This window comes from Macaca mulatta, chromosome X (assembly GCF_049350105.2).
Source record: "Macaca mulatta isolate MMU2019108-1 chromosome X, T2T-MMU8v2.0, whole genome shotgun sequence".
NCBI lineage: Eukaryota > Metazoa > Chordata > Mammalia > Primates > Cercopithecidae > Macaca > Macaca mulatta.
Genome location: NC_133426.1, coordinates 113,528,105 through 113,547,574, shown reverse-complemented (window position 1 = coordinate 113,547,574; position 19,470 = coordinate 113,528,105). Strand labels below are relative to the sequence as shown.

Below are 19,470 nucleotides of genomic sequence, written 5' to 3'. Positions count from 1 at the left end.
AACTGAAAGCAGGGTATTGAAAGCAAGGAAGAAGGAGACATATGTGAGAATGTTTAAAGTGCCAGAATCAACAGGATGTGGCAGCTATTTATTGGAGGAGGAGTACTAGGAGTCTGGGATCCAAGTGAGAATAAGTGTCAGATGCATGAATTAATAAAATAGTAATGAAACAAAAGAGAGGCAAGGAAGGAAGACACTACTTGGGATAGTTTTGAAGAAGTAGTCAACAGTATCAAATACAGTCCTGCAGAGATACCAAGAAGGCTACATCTGAAAATGGCTTTGGGAATAGTATTTTACATTGGTTAATCATCACTGGCCAATCCCTTTTGAGCTTCTCTACTAAAAAAAAAGAAAAAACAGATTTATTTTCAAAGTCAACATTCTAGAAAAAATAGAATAAAACTTAAATATAAAATGGTTGAGAAGGGATTGGGTGGTGATTAAGTAGTACAAACATACTATTCCAAGGTCCTCTGTGAACAGAAAAAGATTGGTAGCAGGAGGGAGAAGCAGTTATTTGAGAAAAGTACAACAAACATAGGAGGACCAAAAGATATTTTTCCTGTTAAAATTCATTCTACCCTCCGTACCTCAAGGGATCAAATTAGAATTTCAGGTAATGTGGACTCTGAAGTACTCTAGACTGTTCATTTCCAATTATGTTCTACAAACACAGGATTCAACTTTCATTTTCTAAAGCATATTTACCTTAACTGTGATTAAAACATAATAGTAGCTTCCTATATGTCAGATACTGTGCTAAACACCTTATATGCATTATCTCATTGAATCCCAGCAACCTTAGGAGGCAAGTTTACTACTATGCCTGCCTTACATAGGAGAAAATTGAGACTTAGAGAAGTAAAATAACTGGCCTAAGATTTAAAAAACACTAAGGGGCAGAGCCCAACCTCTTAACTAATCTGTTCCACTAACTTTCAACAATGTACACAAGCAACTGTATTATATATCAAACTGTATCCCATTGAAGACCCCCAAATCATTAATTAAACTGCTTGGTTCATTCACTTTTTTTTTTTTTTTTTTTTTTTTTACAGCCCTCAGGAATAATGCTTCTCCTGACATCCCTTTGCATATGTTTCAAGCTCTTGTAAACGTTTCATGAATTATGAAGGTTGTAGTTCTGCACCGGTCTTTCAATAAATTCATGCCTACAATGTTGACTCAAGGAAAATTGTACAAGCAAGTATACACACCTCTTCAACCTGTGGGTTGTGCTCAATTAGACACCAGGCAAGGCTCAGGCCCATCTGCCTGGCGAAAGCAGAACAGTTTGTTGTGCCATAGTGAGAACATGCTTAACGTATCTCGTGACAATCTTACATTTTAGATGGTTTTAATGCTTACTTTAAGATTTGGCCACTTCTTATCTGATTTTCATTTTTAAGATAAGAAATTCGAATAGTAATTACACTTTGGAATAAAAATTTTCTCCTAATTTCCTTTCAGGTTTCTGCACTGATTTGACTGAAATATATCCAGAGATTGCAAGCCAAACTGCCAATAAGCATCTGTCATTTGCAATTATTTATCTGTGTGAATCAGAATTTTCTGAATACTCTGCAAACAAAATACAGAAATAAACTGCATAAGTTGATGCTAGGCTACAATTAACTTTCGTAAAATTTTGGTATACATAAAAGTCTCATTTTCCTAATTGATTGCTCTTATATAGTGGAGTTTCTTTCTCCTAAACAAAAATTTTAAAGCTACTGTTCTAAATCAGTTAGGTGAGAGTATAGACACTCAGCACAAACTCTAACCAAGGGCAAACAATTCAAGTGCAGTCCCCTATGACAGTGAATGAAGAGAGATTTTGTAAACAAAGAAGATACAGAAGGCTTTTCTACATTTGGTGGCCCCTTTGTAATTCACAGCAATATATAATGAATTAATCCATACTTAAAATCTCAGTCCTATCTCTCTGCCACTATGATCCAAGAGAAGTTTCTGACCAGAGATTAAAAGGAAACCCTAGGCTTACTGTGAAGAATGAGTAAAGCAAACAATATAACACTTTGCAAACAAATATTCAATAACACATGTGGATAATATGCAAAGTGATTCTCCACCTATATTGAAAAATAGTTTTTCCAGGAGTTCAGGGACAAATGTGATTCCTTACCTCAAGTAATTTGCTAGTTTTGGCTAGTTAGCTTGATGGCAAACTTTGGTATAGCCTTTATCTCAGATAATATTGTTTTTAAAGTATCAAAATGCTTTTCTGAATGTAGTGTAATTTAGTGATCAATATTTAGGGCTTTATTCCTATATGGTATCCTGAAACACAACAGCCATAATTAGATTCTCAGTGTATTCGTGTCTTCAAATCGACAGTTACACAATCATATATTTGCACATTAATTTTTTGCATCCTGTTAGCATTAACCTATGATAACATTCAGTGACTATTATCAGCTGGGTAGTATATATGTATATTATCCTTAATAATCACAGGAACATAAATATTATCTCCATCTTACAGATGAGGTATCCAAGGCTCAGTAAAGTTAAATAATCCGACCAAGGACACAAAGTTACTGTGTGGTAAATCCAGAATTTTATTCCCAATCTTGACTAAAATGCCTGTGTTTTTCTTAGTACACCATATTGCCTCTCAATAAAGTATAAGTATTATGTATGTAGAGTGCCTGGCACATAGTGGGAGCTCAGCAAAAGTTAATTTTATTGTCTCCTAAAACTATCAGATAAATACCCTTAACAGAAGTAAAAGGAAAATTGTCTAAGTAGGACTCTGTAATTAAATACTCTTCAATTACAAATCATTCATACAAATGAATCTCATTAGAAGACAAAGTCAAACCCTTGCTATTAGACAGTCAACTGAAATATAAAGACTACAAACTTTATTACATCTTTATTATTGATTTTCAGTAACTTCTAAAAGCTACTAATTCATTCTAATCAATGAATTATCGGCCAAGAGAGATACAGTTTCTCCTTTAATCAATATAAAATCTAAAAATCATAGCATTTTAGATCTGAAAGCGATCTAGTTTTGTTTTGTTTTGGTACAAGCTTCTAACTTGGCCGCCACTGCCTATACAACCATTTGACATGTGAGTAACTTGTACATGGTTATAAAGTTGGTAGAGGCAAAGAAGGGGCTAAAAGAACTCAAATCTCCTGAGTTCCAATTCAGTGTTCTTTCCGTTACGCCATCTAGCCACTCAATACAAGTGCTCTCTAGGCAGGTTCAGTCATAAGGTTTTAAGATAAACAGAAAACCTCCAGTAGTCAAATAAGAAGCTTCATCCTTCCAGTGACTCCCAGAAGGCTAATCCTATCAGCTAACCCTTACTGAGAGTGGATGATGTGCTTTACTGCACTAAACTCTTTAAGGCATTATTTAATTTTATCCTCAAGGCAAACTTGTGGGTAAGTTTTCTTATTATTCATTCTCATTTAACTGATGAGAGAACCCAGACTCTAAGACTTCAAATAAGTTGCCCAAGGTCACAGGACTAGTAAGCAACAGAGTAGGAATTTAAACCAAGCTCTGACTTGAGGCCCAGCTCTTAAAAACTATGATACACTGCTATTACACGTGTCTCTTCCTTTTTCTCCATTTTTCCCCCTTTGTCCTTTAGAGTCTAGGATAACTATATACATAAGGTATGGATACCTAATCACAAATAGGAAGGTTTCTGGAAGGATAACCAAAGGGGGAAAATAGTAACCCCACACCATTTCCAAGAATTCAGAACTACCTGGACTATTTTTTTTCTCCAAAGTCTAGGCCTTTGCTATCCTCATGCAGAAACCTCTTCTTTTTCAAGAACGTTAGTCACCTGTTTTGCAACTCAACAACCTAAATCAGATTTTTCAGGAGCAAACAAAAGCACTGATACCAACAGTCACTTGGGACTTGAGACCACTGGGCAGAGAAGAACCCAAGAACTAAGCAAAGTTTCCACCAAAATTGCAATTAGGTTAACAGGACACAGTAGCACAATCTAGTATTCGATACCCAGGAAACATGGAGAGAAAAACACGGAGAGGAGGGGAAAATCTGCTGCCAGTCTGAGGTTGTTAAACAGCAGAGTGAGGAAGAGATTTCCAGGTGATCTTCTCCTCGGTCATTTAAGACCCGATGCCCACCGCCACTTAATCCAAGGCTAGACACCCTTGTGAAAAACCAGGAAAAGGGAACGCAAAGAGCTCAAACAGTCCTCGATTTGCCAGCCTCTGCACCCGGTTTGTCTTACCCTTTTCCACCAGAGAGGCAAATGAAGGATTTTTTCTGCCCAACCCCCAGGCCTGGTGAATTCGGGGAGGACCCTGCCCCACTCCGTGGGGACAGAAAGAGCACCCACTTTCCTTGGGAGCAAGGGGATAGGGCGAGGAGGGCAATGAGGAAAATAAGAGAAACTGGCCATGGCAGAGGTCTGGAGGGGTGCAATCTAGTAGCTGCACTCACCCGGGTGAGACATGGGGATGACCTCATTGCGGGTCCCGGGGAAGTTAAAGATGACGGCTCCAGACGCCCCTCTCTCATAAGCCAGATGAATCTTGTCTGCGAAGGTGCAGCCCCCGCCGCGTTGGATGAGGGCCAACCAAGAGACTTGCACGGTGCTTCCCCAAACCGTGGGCACCGTGAAATTCGTGTGCGGGTTACAGGCGTTAAGCGCCCCGGGCCCGTCGGGCGGTACCAGGACCCCAGACACAGGCTCCAGCGGCGAGTCCTGGCCGTACACGCCCTCCTCGCTCAGCTCCCACACCGTACGGTTCACTCCGGTGTGCGGAACCCGCCAGGACACGTTGAGGTACGCGGTCCACACTGCTTCGGCCCCCCGGGAGCCGGGGGCCTGCGGACTCAGGGCCAGCAGGAAGCACCACGCCAGCAATCTGGAAGAGCCGCAGCCACCGCGGCAGGAGACCCCGGCCCTAGGCGGCGGCCCCATGGCGCGCGCTCCGCAGTTCCCTAGTGCCCCTGGCACGCGCCCTCCTAGCGCTTGGCAGGACCCTGGCCTTGAGCAGGTGCGCACCAGGTGGGGAAGGAATGGAGTGAGACTGGGGAGCTGCGAGCTAGGTCGGAGCCAGGAGGCACGTAGCGTCAGCACACAGGTTGCCGCAGATGCAGCTCCTCGAAGCTCCAGCGCTCTCAGCTACCGCGGCTGCAGCGTCGGGCTCTGGGGCTTTAGCGTGAAGCTCCGCCCAGTCGACTGGGGGTGGAGGTGGCTGGGAGGGAGGAAAGGACACTGCGGGATCCGCCTCTTAAAAGGGTAACAGGATGGAACGATGTTAGAATAGGATCTGAGGCTGTGTGGCCAGGTGTGTCGCGTCGTTTTATAAAAAACGGACAGGCGAGGAACGATAAAGTCCGCAAACATAAAGCTTTCTGGTAGGATTCGAGTCGGTTTTGAATTGCAAGAATACATTTTTCCCTCCTATCATTTGCCTAAAGGACGTTTCGGGCTTACGGTGCCAGAATGTGAAAGTACAGTACTTCTAAAAAGCGCAGATCCAAAAGGTCTGAGTTGTAGTCAAGGGAATTTGGGTAGGGAAAGAATTTGAGTAGAATCAGGCTATTTACTGATCCTCTAGATGGGGGAAGGGCAGGAAAAGCGCGTTGTTACCCTTTCTTACTGACTTCAAATGGCACCTTTCTCTTTCCCTGCTCCTAAGAAGCCTCATACATGTGTATTTCCTTACCGTTACCCTAGGTTTAATGCACCGCATCAGATGCCTCTTCTAAAAGTAATCTTAGTCCTCACAAAAGAATGACTGTTTTCACACACCTCAGAACCAAGCCTTTTTTCTGCATTTTTCACAAACCTGACTTACCCAAGTGGATATTCCTGCGCTATTCATAACCTTAACTACATAATCTTTCTCCATTTCCCACTAACTGAAAGGAGCCTGACTCACCTAGGCGATTCACTCATGGCACTATTACATTATGATTTATCCTTGCTTAAGTATACAATTTTTGTCTACCCTGTCAACTATTACATTTACTACGTGGTTAACAAATGAGCCTTGAATTAATCTGAATTAATACACCTGGTGTCTGATAGTTACGAATAACTTTTGACCTTGGGGAACTTCCCTGTGCCTCACTCAGTTTCCTCATCGTCTGTAAAAGGGGGATAATAATGGCACCTACCTCACAGAGTTTTCAGATGATTAAATGAGTCAATACATGTAATAAAGCACTTAGAACAATGCTTAGCAATATATAAAAATTACATGTTAAATATTAAAATTATTAAACAGGTTCAGGGACACAATTCTAAAATAATATTAAAGTTGTTAATTTGAGGTAATATCAGAGAAAATGATGTTCAGGATGTTCAGTTTTAGCCACTTTTTCGGTTCAAAGAAATACAATCTACTTTATGCAGCTCAACACTTGTTAAATTTCTGATCAATTACTCCCCTCAATCCCTGGCCCAGCGTTTACTTAATCAATGTTATTTCCAAAGATTAAGCATGGAACAATTCTGTACTTGATACTCTTATGGCTTGAGAGAAACCTAGAGGAAAATTAACATCATATACCAAACAACACCTAGAACATAAATAAATGGGCGATTTTGTGAAACATATACTCTAGGTATTGAAAGGCACTTTAGAGGTCAAAGTGGGTGTATGAGACCAATAGCATGGTACCCCCAAATACTGATTGTAATCTCTGAGATAAAAATTACCTATGGGAAAAGTGGGTAGGACCAACCACCTCTAAGAAATGGTACAATTCCAGAAATTGTCTGATTTTGCTGGTGAAGAGCATTCAAAATTCAATCAATATTACCTGAATGACAGTCAAATATATTGTACTTTGAAGAGACAACGTGTTCAAAAGAAAGAAGATATTTTATAGCTACAAAAATGAAGTTCAGAGAGACATTTATTAATGTTTATCCATTCATTACTTTCTCAAATATTTGTTGTACATCTGCCATAAGCCATTGGCTGAGCATTTTGGTATAAAATCAAATAAGACATCAACTCTCCTATCAAGAAGCTCATAACTTAGTTTTGATGAGAAGGACAAGTAAGATGATAAGTGCAGTATAGAGTGACATATGTATATAGTGTAAGCACTATGATGGAGATATGACAGGGTAGTAGTGGATAACAGACAAGCACCTAACCCAGACTGGGAAGTAAGGAAAAGCTTCCCCGAGGAGGTTACACCTGGGCTGAGTTTGAGAGGGTTAACTTTTCTAGGCAGAAAACAACACAAGGAAAGGCATTGAAATATGAAAAAGAAATGTTAGGAAGCTGCAATTACTATAGGCCCAGTAAATGCAAAATGGTTGGAGCCTAAAGTAACAGAGGGACGGTGGTAACAGATCATGTTGGAGAGGTACATGAGGGTCAGTTCTTGAGAGTCCTTTGGGTAAAGCTAGGGAGTTTAGACTTTATCCAAAAACAAGGAGTAATATAATTAGGGTTTAATCAGGGAGTAACAGAATCAGATCTGAAGTTTAGAGATCCTTCTCTGTGAATAATAGATTGGAGGGAATAAGAATAGCAGCAGGGAGCCCATACAGAAGATGGTTGGCAGTGCTACAGGTGAGAGATGAAGGTGGCTTGGATAGACAGGTAGTGGACATGAAGAGAAGTGGGCAGAATGGGAATGTTCTTTGGAGGTAGAATCAACAGGACTTGGTTTGGGGGATGAAAGAGAAGGAGGAGTTAGAAATTTCTGAGGTTTTTGACTTGGAAGACTAGATGACATTCAATCAGGGAGTATAGGAGGAGGGTTTTAAATGTATAGAATGCGTAGAAGGAGAGATGAGTTCACTTTAGATGTGTTGATTTTGAGGTGCCTATGATGTAACCAGGCAGAACTGCGTGATAGGCAGTTGAGTTTCTGATTACTGAACACCTGCTAAGTGCAAAGTATGGGAGAGACAGGGGTGTAGAGAGACAAAAGAAACAGTCCTTGCCCTCAATGAGCTCATGGTCTAGTAAGACAGTCAGAGAGATAATCAATAACAGTACAGTGTAATACATGTTATGACCGAGAAAAGTATAAGGTGCTAGGGCAACACGGGTGTGACTGAGTCTTCAAGTACAAATGGAGTGACTCAAGCAAAGAGAGTAAGGATTTTCAGGCATAGGCAAGAGTGTATTATATGAGAACTCCAAAGAACATTCAGGGAACTAGCATTCAGTAGTTTGGTATGGTTGGGATGTAAAGTTGCAATAAAAATATATATTTGAGACGGAGTTTTGCTCTTGTTGCCCAGGCTGGAGTGCAATGGCATGATCTTGGCTCACTGCAACCTCTGCCTCCCAGGTTTAAGCGATTCTCCTGCTTCAGCCTCCCAAGTAGCTGGGATTACAGGTGTGTGCCACCATGCCCAGCTAATTTTTGTATTTTTAGTAGAGACGGTGTTTCACCATGTTGGCCAGGCTGGTCTCGAATTCCTGACCTCGTGATCCTCCTGCCTTGGCCTCCCAAAGTCCTGGGATTACAGGCGTGAGCCACTGGCCTGGCCAGAAAATTATATTAAAGAGTATGGACTCAATATGCATGCACATGTATATACACATACATAAAGCAAATATGGCAAGATGACAACAAGTGATAAATCTAAATGGTAGGTATATGGGTGCTCATTGTACTTTCTTTTTCCAACTTTTTTTATACAGTATTTTAAACATTTTGTAATAATAAGTTTAAAATTGTGAATTTCTATTGAAGTCAATGGAGCAAATGAATGGTATGATCAGATTTGAACTTAAAGAGATCATATGGATTGTATGAGGACAAGACTGATGAAAAAGAGACTAGTGAGGAGGCCAATATCTCCAGAACTATTCTGGAGTTCTAGACAATTGTGGAATGGAGGTATCAGACTACCATAGCTTGATAATGTGAGTCATTAAAATCATCCTATGAACTCCCCTTGCTCTGAGTTCATCCTCACCAAGCAACCCTACTTATTATCAGTTAGCTCCTCATGTAAATATGCCTACAGGGAGATAATGTACTGATTAGCAAACACTGGTATCTGGTCCACTTGGAAGTTGTACTTCTCATTATAAATTAATCAGTTGGCATTCTGGCTTATATATTGGTCTCTTGTGAATTTGGTTAAGTGTGAGTCAGTCCCCAGGAACCCAGTCTCTGGTTATATTACCAATCAAATTTCAAGGCTTACAAAGGTAAGAACCAGATTGTAGATCATGACTGCAACAAAATCCTTCCACTCTATGGAGACTTGCCTGGGTAACCCACTGGCTTTCTCCAACCATATTCCTCTATTTCACTGTAAGTTATTTTCTAACTATAACAGTGCCTTGCTACCAAGAGTGAGGTCTGTTGATCAGGAGCATCAGCATCATCAGGGAGCTGGTTAGAAACGCAGAATCACAGGTTCCACCCAGACTAACTGACTAGGAATCTGTCTTTGAATATGATCCTCAGGGGATCTGCATGTACATATGTTTGAGGAGCCCTAGGGTAGACTAGAGTATTCCTGACAGGTAGCTAGCATCCAGCATCTGCTTGAGAACTCCCACTGTCAGAGCTCACTACCTCACAAAGCATCCCATCCTGAGTAAGACTATACTTTTCTTGCTGGGAAGTTAATGTAAGTATAGTTTGAGCCTGTTTCAGTCCTTCTTCTTCTTTCCACCCTCCCCTTCCAAACCCAGGCCCCCAGAGTTTCCATGCTACTACATGGCCATATCACTACTCCACCAGGGCCTTTTCTCTGAGCAGTCCCCCTATACCAGACTTCACCTTGTATCTGACAAACCAAATTTACTAGTCCCAAATATATTCCCTCGGAGTCCTACTCTCCCTAAGACTAATAACAGCTACTGTTCATTAGCATTTACTATATGTTTTATATGCATTATCTCATTTAATCTTCCCAAGTATCTACTATTAACCCCAGTTTTACAGAAGGGAAAACTGGCCCAGAGAGAATTACAGCAACCTGCCAAAACGCATATATCTAGGAACAGAAGAAGGATTCCAATGCCGTTCTGACTCAAGTATTAATAGCTGATAATGAGTTAACTATTTTCCCTCTGGAGAACGCCATTCGCATTTGGATGTTGCTTTATACCGAAAAGAGAAAGTTCAAGTGAAATGTCTCTTGTATGCGTTTCAGGCACTGTGACCATTAAGGAAGATATATATGGGCCAGGAGCCTTTCTGAATTCTTCAAATCCTACCACAAAGGCCTACCCTGCCAAATATTTGTATCAGCAATACTAAACTGAAAGCTTCCCTGAGCACTTCACTATCTAATGATGAACTGATAAGCAGATCAGCATCCTGCAGGAGCAACAGTAGGGAACCATTGTGGCAGATTTAGTTTCCCATCACACTGTCTCTATAGAGATGTTGAGGTGGACGATAGTGTTCAGGCTTTAATATGTTTGCAAGAAATGAGACATTACATCTGGCTTCTCACCATTAAATGAATGGCAAAGCACAACTTGGGACAAACAGTATCCTGGCATCTAAGTGATGCTGGATACACAGCTCGACAACATAGGTATAGAGAATGTGTAGACAGGGATGACAATAAATCTCCACTCCAGGCAGCTGCTCTGTGGATAGCAAGAAGAAAATAGTGGGTGTATGGAGAGAAGCAGCAGCCAACAAAACAAAATGAAAAGCCAAAGCATGATGCCAACAGCATACTTCCAAATAACATAATGTCACTTGCAAATGAAGACTAAGCCTCAGTCAGCTCAAGTTAGTATATAGCCATTAGGAAACAGGGGATTTTTTTTTAAAGCAAAGCTTTCATGCACCCAAAGAAAGGGCAGAATTACAGAGAGTGGCTTTACAAACAGTAGATACGCTATATCTAAAACTAAGAACAATCTTTTCATATCCATAACTTCAAAAACTACCATTGAGATCCTACTATGGGCCAGGTACTTTACATATATTAATGATATCATTTGATTTTCACAACAGGCAATGATATCCTATTATAATTTACATTTTTTTCAGATGAGGAAAATGAGACTCAGAAAAATGAAGTATCTTGCTGAAGGTCACACGGCTGGTAGGTGGTGGAGTTGGAATTCACACGGGTATATATGACTCCAAATTCCATGTTGTTTTCATTCTGCTGTACTACCTCTACACATACATAGGGAGAATATTATTACAAGGTAGAAAAAATGGGTGTTTGTCAGCCACACATTTTACCATGCTAAGAACCCCCTCACCAGAATCCTGCTGAGCAGCCCCAGAAATCCTAGATAACAGAGATTATGAGGCCGGGTGTGGTGGCTCATGCCTGTAATCCCAGCATTTTGAGAGGCTGAGGCAGGAGAGTTGCTTGAGTCCAGGAGTTTGAGACCAGCCTGGGCAACACAGCGAGACCCTGTCTCTACAAAAAATAAAAAATATATATTTTTAAATAAGAAAGAAAGAAATTGTGTTGGTGGAGGGCATTGCAGAAACCTGAGCTAAATTGTATGCACTTGATTGCTACTGGGAGATCAAATTAGCTATCTTGAGTTTAGGGAGGTGATTGAGAGGATCACAGATTGCTGAGAAGGAGAGAGACAGAGTGGGGAAAGTCCCAAGGTATGGGGGCAAGTTGAGCAAGGGAGGTGCTGGAAGGAACTATGGAGATGAGTGGTCTTTACTCCCCATTCTGGTATTGGGCAAACCTACTTGGGAAACATCTCGTCTCATGCAGTCTCCTATCTTTCCTTTTCAGGTTTCCAATAAGGTGAAGATTCTAAAAGAATTAAACCTGTGACCACAAGAGAATTTCTGTATATCTTATTAAAGAAAGAAAAACAATTATTTGGGGAAAGTGGGAGAGGAAAATGTTTTTAATGAACTATGCCCTGCAAATATGACCACATATTTGAGGTTCATTTCCAATCCCTTCATCAGATCCAGTATGACACTTAGTATACTAGATCCACAGAATCCCCCCCATTTTAGTCTCTGTTCCTATTTTTAACTCTGCTGTTAACTGGTTATGTGACATTGAGGGAGTCTCTGTTTCTTCTTTCTCAACTAAAATAGCAATACCAGTGACAAAAAATTGAACAGATATATTTTGAATCACTTAATATTCCATTAGATGAAAACCTAACAAATCAGATAGCATATCTAAAACAAATATCTGTGATCTTGCCATTGCTTAGGACAAATGAGAGAAGAGCTGTAGAAGGAAGTGGACCTCTCAGGCATGGATAAAATCAGCTTGGTAAATTAGGGAGAAATTAAGTTATTAAAAGTGCCCATGGCCAGGTGCAGTGGCTCACGCCTGTAATCCCAGCACTTTGGGAGACTGAGGCAAGTGGATCACCTGAGATCAGGAGTTGGAGACCAGCCTGGCCAACATGGCGAAACCCCATTTCTACTAAAAATACAAAAATTAGCTGAGTATGGTGGAGCACACCTGTAATCCCAGGTACTCGAGAGGCTGAGACAGGAGAATCACTTGAACCCAGGGGATGGAGGTTGAAGTGAGTTGAGATCATGCCACTGTACTCCAGCCAGGGCAACAGAGAGAGACTCTGTTTCAAAAAACAAAACAAAACAAAACAAATGCTCATGGGCAGTAATTTTTTTAAATCTACAGGCAATGGGATTCTTTTCTGATAAAAACCTAATTTGATAATTTCTAGTAAGGCTGGGGCTCCTGAAAAAACAATTTATGAATAAATATCCTTCTATTGTATGTAATCACAATCACGTACTAAGCTAAGACTTACCCGTTAGAAGTTAAAGTCTTCATGAGTGTGGGCAAAGGCCGCCTTTGTTTCCAAGGGGCAAAGTCACAAATTCGCAGCTGCCAACTATATGCATTAGGATTAGTGGCAGCTGCCCAGGACTCAAACTTGATCAATAACTCGGAGTAAACAAGTATCTGGCAATAAGTGACCAGGTGCTAGCACGTAGTTGGGACAACTGAAATTGGCTGCCTTGCCACTCATGATTCACACAGTAATTAAGTTCTGTCACACCAGAATTAGACAAGTGTTATGGTTATGTTGGTAGCAGGAAACAGGCAAGGAACAAGCAGGCCTTCAACAATAAGGTATTTTATGGCTACAAAAATGACTTTGGTTTTGACTTCACCACAAATCATGCAATATAAAGTACAAGAACTTTAATGGGGAAAAATACTAATGGGAACATCAAAAGGAAAAAAATAATGTCCAGATGCATTGAATCAGAGCACACCCTGGCATCTATAAAATCACATTACCCTTAGCCAACAATCTTCCAATTAGCTGGGGGGTGGAGGGAGGTACTTTTTTTCTAAGCTGTCTCTGTGCAACTTTGGGAGCAGATAACATCAAAATATTTTATCTTCTTCATAGTAAACTAGTTCAGACACAGAAATCTGTGACTGCTGAATATTCTGAATGTTGTCAAATCTAGAGCCACAGAAAGTCTTTTATCAGAGGCAATGAAGTGGCTCAGCAATGTTTGCTTTTTGAGAGGGGAAAAAGAGGGAAGAAATAGAAACCCTGAAGCTCTTGTTTGTTTGAAGAAGAGGCTCATTAAGTTTACCTTCAATGATCCCACTAGTTCGCTAAATGTCTTAGTTTTCTTAGGTGATGATGGAGGTATTTAGAGACCTGATGAGAGCATATGTTTGGCCTCTGTACGGTGTTTAGGGCATAGCTCCCTCCTGGTTTTAGGGCCTTCTATTGATTAGATTTAAAACAGAATAAAAACTCTTCAGTACACACATTCCAGTAAGCAGGCTAACATGTCAGTGCTTTCAATATGCCCCATGTATGGCATTTTAGGTAGAGGTTTCCAAGTTATAAGACAGAGGCAATAATCAATTGCTTAAGAGCAGTCTACTAAAGAGTAGATTTATACTACCTGCTATCATCCTGTTTGCAACAGGATCTTACCCTTGTCACTCATTGCAAGTTGTAATAGGCAGCAGTGAATAAGCAAAGAACAGACTTTCAATAAAACAGTATTGCTAGGGGAAAATGTGCTAGACTAATCCCACTTAATCTCTACATTAAGTATACAAATTAAGGAATAAAACATTTTTATCAACCTTAACCCCCTGGGATTTCTAACATAAAATTGTAAGCAATAACTATCGTTGGGCATAGAGGAATTACAATTTTCTATTTTGGAGTTTCAGTGATTTAAAATAAAATTCATCCACTCTATTCATTAGAAAAAACATTTTTAGAGCTTCTGCTGTCTACAAAGTCCTACAAATTTGCTGGGGAAGATAAAAAGATGAATGTGACTAGGTCCCACCATTAAAGATCTCAGTTTACTGGGAGTAAACTGTATCAAGAAAAGATCTGCGGGTCCTCTCTTTGTTTTTACTTAAACGTATCTAGATTATCAGCAATAATAAGCTTTAATTGAAAGTGTAGTCTGATCTCAATTGTCTACTACTGGAGAAGAGAAGTGATATTAAATTTTTTAGACTATTGTAAATAGCCTTCTAATTGATTTTAGTCTCTTCCCTATTCCAAATCATCCTTCATATTATAGCCAAATTATGCTTTCTAAAACCTAGGTATGATTATGTCACTTTTCATTGCATATTGAATAAAATATAAATTTCTTTTTCTTTTTCTTTTTCTTTTTTTTGAGACAGAGTCTCACTCTGTTGCCCAGGCTGGAGTGCAGTGACGCAATCTCGGCTCACTGCAAGCTCCACCTCCTGGATTCACACCATTCTCCTGCCTCAGCCTCCCTAGTAGCTGGGACTACAGGCACCCGCCACCACGCCCGGCTAATTTTTTTGTATTTTTAGTAGAGATGGGGTTTCACGGTGTTAGTCAGGATGGTCTCGATCTCCTGACCTCGTGATCCGCCCGCCTCGGCCTCCCAAAATGCTGGGATTACAGGTGTGAGCCACCATGCCCAGCAATATATAAATTTCTTAACTTGGAATTCTAGACCTTCAACAATCTAAGTCAATCTGACCACTTCCTCCTTTACCTCTTCACTGTATTTTACACATACTTACAATATATATAGCATCTTTCATACTATATTGCATTTATTTGCTTACATGCCTATCTCCTTCATTAGAGACAGTTTCTTGAGAGAAGGGACCATGTATCTTCTTTGTAGCCACAGATCTTACTTTGGCACATCACTTGAAGAGCAAGTAAATGATTGGGCAAGAAGAGCGAGTAAAAGAATTTGAGGGCAGGCTATCTAATTTGCTGCCTAGCTGGTATGATTTTTTCCTAACATTTTTGTTAAGGTATAATTTACATAGAGTAAAATTCACCCTTTATAGTATATGTTTATATAAGTTTTTACAAATACATACAGTCATTTAACCGCTACCACCACAATCAAGATATGGAACGGTTTCATTACCACAAAAACTCCCTCATGCTATGCCTTTATAGTCAAAATCCCCTCCCACTTTTAATCCCTGGTAACTACTCACTTGTTTTCTTTCCCTGTGATTTTTGCCTTTTCTGGATTGTCATATACATGTAGCCTTTTATGTCTGACTTCTTTCACTTAGCAAAATGCAGTTGAGATTCATCCATGTTATTGCATTGGCGTGGCATTTAAACAAAAGAGTGGTCAGAAAGATAAGTGCTGTGAGGAAGTACAAAGTCCTGTGCTAGAATAGAGGCAGGAATGTTTGCTTCTGACTCAGGGAAGTAGGGGCTGTTTCATGAAGAAAGTAACATCTGAGCAAGGCCTTGAGGGATAGGTGGGATAGGATTTTGATAGACACAAATGGTGAGGGAAGGTATTTCAGTAAAAGATACAGCGGTAACAAAAGCTCAGTCAGGACAGAGCAGAGCGGATTTGGAAAACAGTATTTTCATTTGGTTAGAGTACAAGAGGAGGAGTAGTGGGAGATTGGGCAGAAAAGGTAGGTTAGGGCTTTGTTGACCTTGAATGACATATTTTGGAGTTGGTCTTGATTCACTGGGCAGTGGACTGTCATTGTAGGCTTTTTATTCAATCTTTTTTATAAGGAGAAGAGTAGGTTAGCCTGCAGGTAATTCTGTTGCCCTGCCTGAACTGTAGTAGACAGCTCTCTGTCCAGGTGAGTATACAACTTGGACTCCTAAAACAAGGCAACAAACTACATCTAAATATATCCAAAGCATACCAAGGACATAAAATATCTGCACTACAGATACTTGTTAGAAAATGCATTCATGAAATTATTGAATCCGATACCTGCCAAAAACTCTCTTTTATCTCCAGTTGTATTCTCTCAATTCTGTCTACAGTCAAGGTATCAGAAAGGCAAGTGTTGTTCCTGATCCTATTTTCCTAGTCCTCCACAAAAACATCTTCACTGGGGTAAGTAAGAGTTAATGTTAGGGCATCTGTCTTAGCAGATAGCCAATTAAAAAAATCCCCATTGAACAGCATTTCATTCTTTTGTAAAACCATATTATCCACTGATTACTTGAATTCCCATGTAAAAAGAACTTTTTCCTATTTTGGATGCTTGTGTCTGATTATAAAAGACATGAATAAACATTTCACCAAAGAGGAAATACAAATGGAAAATAAGCATATGAAAAGATGTTAAATGTCATTAGCCATTAGGGAAATGCAAATGAAAATCACAATGTGATATCACTGCATACCTACCAGAAAGGCTAAAATTAAAAAAAAAAAAGTGTCTACACCAAATGTTGTCAAGGATGTGGAGGAACTGGATCATACGTACATTTTTTTTGGTGGGAATGTGAAATGGCATGGCCAATCTGGAAAACAGTCTGGCAGTTTCTTATAAAACTAACATCCAACTTACCAATTTCAGTCGTGGACCTTTATCTCAGAAAAATGAAAAATTACTTTCACAAAAACCCGTTCACAAATTTTCACAGCAGCTTCATTCACAATTGCCAAATCTTGGAAACAACCCAAATATCCTTCAGTGAGTGAATGGTAAAACAAACTGTGGTACATCTATACCATGGAATATCACTCAGCAATAGAAAGAAAGGAGATATTAATATATGCAACAATCTGGATGAATCTCCCAAGAATTATACTGAATGAAAAAAAGCCAATCCCAAAAAGTTTACGTACAATAAAATTCAATTTATACAACATTTTTTGACATGATAAAATTATATTAATAGCAGATTAGTGGTTGCCCAGAGTTAATAAGGGGTTATGGGGTGGAGGTCCTTTTGGCTATAAAGGGACAATACGAGGGAGCTCTGTTGCAATGGAATTGTTCTAAATCTTAACTGTGGTGATAGTCACATGAACCTACACATGTGATAAAATTGTGTAGAACATGCATATAATTGCATGTAAAATTAGTGAAATTCGAATAAGGTGGGTGGATTGTATCAACTTCAATTTCCTGGTTGTGATATTGTACTATTGTTATACAAGGTGATACCACTGGGGAAACTAGGTAAAGGGATGAAGGGTATACATGATCTATTTCTTACAACTGCATGTAAATCTACATTTTTAAAAAATAAAAAGCTTTTTTTTTAAAAAAAAATAAAAAGCTTTTTTTTTTTTTAAAAAAAAGAGGAATACATGTTGATTGTAGAATTGTATAATGCATTATTTGAATTCAACTTTAGGAAATTATTAGTTTTGTTGAAGATTTTGCATATTTTCTTAAAACATAAAAAAAAAATCACTGTGTTTCTAGTTTTAACTTTGTGTCAGGAAACATAAAGCCCATATTGCTTATGCTATAGCAGTTTTATTTTTTTATTTTTTTATTTTTTGAGATGGAGTCTCACTTTGTGGCCCAGGCTGGATTGGAGTGCAGTGGTGCGATCTCGGCTCACTGCAGGCTCTGCTTCCTGGGTTCACGCCATTCTCCTGCCTCAGCTTCCCGAGTAGCTGGGACTACAGGTGCCTGCCACCACGCCCGGCTAATTTTTTGTAGTTTTAGTAGAGACGGGGTTTCACCGTGTTAGCCAGGATGGTCTCGATCTCCTGACCTCGTGATCCGCCCGCCTCGGCCTCCCAAAGTGCTGGGATTATAGGGTTGAGCCACTGCGCCCCACCCTGCTATAGTAGTTCTTAACCTTTCTGAGGTCAGAGTTACCTCTGAAAATTTGATGAAACCTAGGTACAAAGTAAATCAACACACACAATTTTGTGCACAATTTCAAGGAGTTGTATGGACCTTATGAAAGTTATCCAACGACCCCATGTTCATGTTCATATACTGTTCAATATGGTAGCCAATAGGCTTATGTGGTTATTTACATTTTTTATATTAAAAATTCAGTTTTTCAGTTGCATTAACTATATTTCAAGCACTCAGTAGCCACAGATGGCTCGTGGCTGCATAGTCAACACAGAAATAGAATTCTGTATAATTGTAAAATGTTCTGTTGGACAGCATTGCTCTAGAACATTCGGAATAAGATTTGCTTTTAATTAATTTTTTGAGACCGAGTCTCACTCTCTTGCCCAGGCTGAAGTGCAGTGGTTGATCTCGGCTCACTGCAACCTCCATCTCGCGGGCTCAAGCGATCCTCCAACCTGTCTCCGGAGTAGCTGGGACTACGGGCTGCGCCACCACGCCCTACTAATTTTTGTATTTTTAGTAGAGACGGGGTTTCGCCCTGTTGGCCAGGTTGGTCTCCAACTCCTGGGCTCAAGCAATCCACCCGCCTGGGCTTCCCAAAGTGCTGGGATTACGCGTGTGAGTCACCCCACCTGGCTGAGATTTGCTTGTATTTTTTTTGTTGTTGTTGTTAACTTCATCAGGCTGGGGACAGCGGCTCACACCTGTAATCCCAGCACTTCGGGTGCCCAAGGCGGCGGGTGGGGGATCACTTGAACTCCGGAGTTCGAGACCAGCCTGGCCAACATGGTGAAATCCCGTCTCTAATAAAAATACAAAAATTAGAGGGGCGAGGTCGCAGGTACCTGCAGCCCCAGCTACTGGGGAGGCTGAGGCGGGAGAATCGTTTGAACCCAGGAGGCAGAGATTGCAGTGAGCCCAGAGAGTGCCCCTGCACTCCAGCCTGGGCCACAGAGTGATACTCCGTCTCAAAAAAAAAAAAAAAAAAAAAAAAAAGAGTAAGTTTATCTACTTAATAACTTCAAGAATATTAGGAGGTAGTCAAGACTCCGGCTTATCTACATAACACCAAAACAATTGGCTAAAAGTGGAATGTTCAGTGACTTTGTTCAAATAGTATATCTTTTATTTTAGTAAACATATACGATACTAACTGTGGCAAAGGATTATTAAAATAGCCCTTTTACTTAACTTTTAACTCAGTTAAGAGGGAAGAGCAAAATTTTAAATCTATGATGGGAAAAATAGCTGAGTTTAGTAACGTTTTAAATGTGTAGGCAGAAAAAAAACGTGGAGAAGGCGTAAGGGAACTTGTGTCTTGCAAAAAGTAGTGTTCTGGTTCATTGTAGTTTGTCAGATATTTAGGAATAGAAGGTGCTCTTGCTCAAAGTTTTAGTGATTTATCAAAGCTCTAATGATCTTTCTCTTAGAAGAATTATACTTTTAAAGCATTAACAATAATCTTGCT

At 39.9% G+C, this 19,470-nt stretch overlaps 1 protein-coding gene across 2 annotated transcripts in view; it reads right to left on the bottom strand.

Annotated features, from left to right (window-relative positions):
• Positions 1 to 19,470, bottom strand: part of RNF128 (ring finger protein 128) — a 99,398-nt gene that overhangs the window by 61,389 nt on the left and 18,539 nt on the right. The window contains exon 1 of one of the 2 annotated variants that reach the window (XM_015127920.3): positions 4,466 to 5,192. Coding sequence (XP_014983406.1) covers positions 4,466 to 4,949 — 484 coding nt within the window. The 5' untranslated portion in view covers positions 4,950 to 5,192. 2 annotated transcript variants of the gene reach the window in all.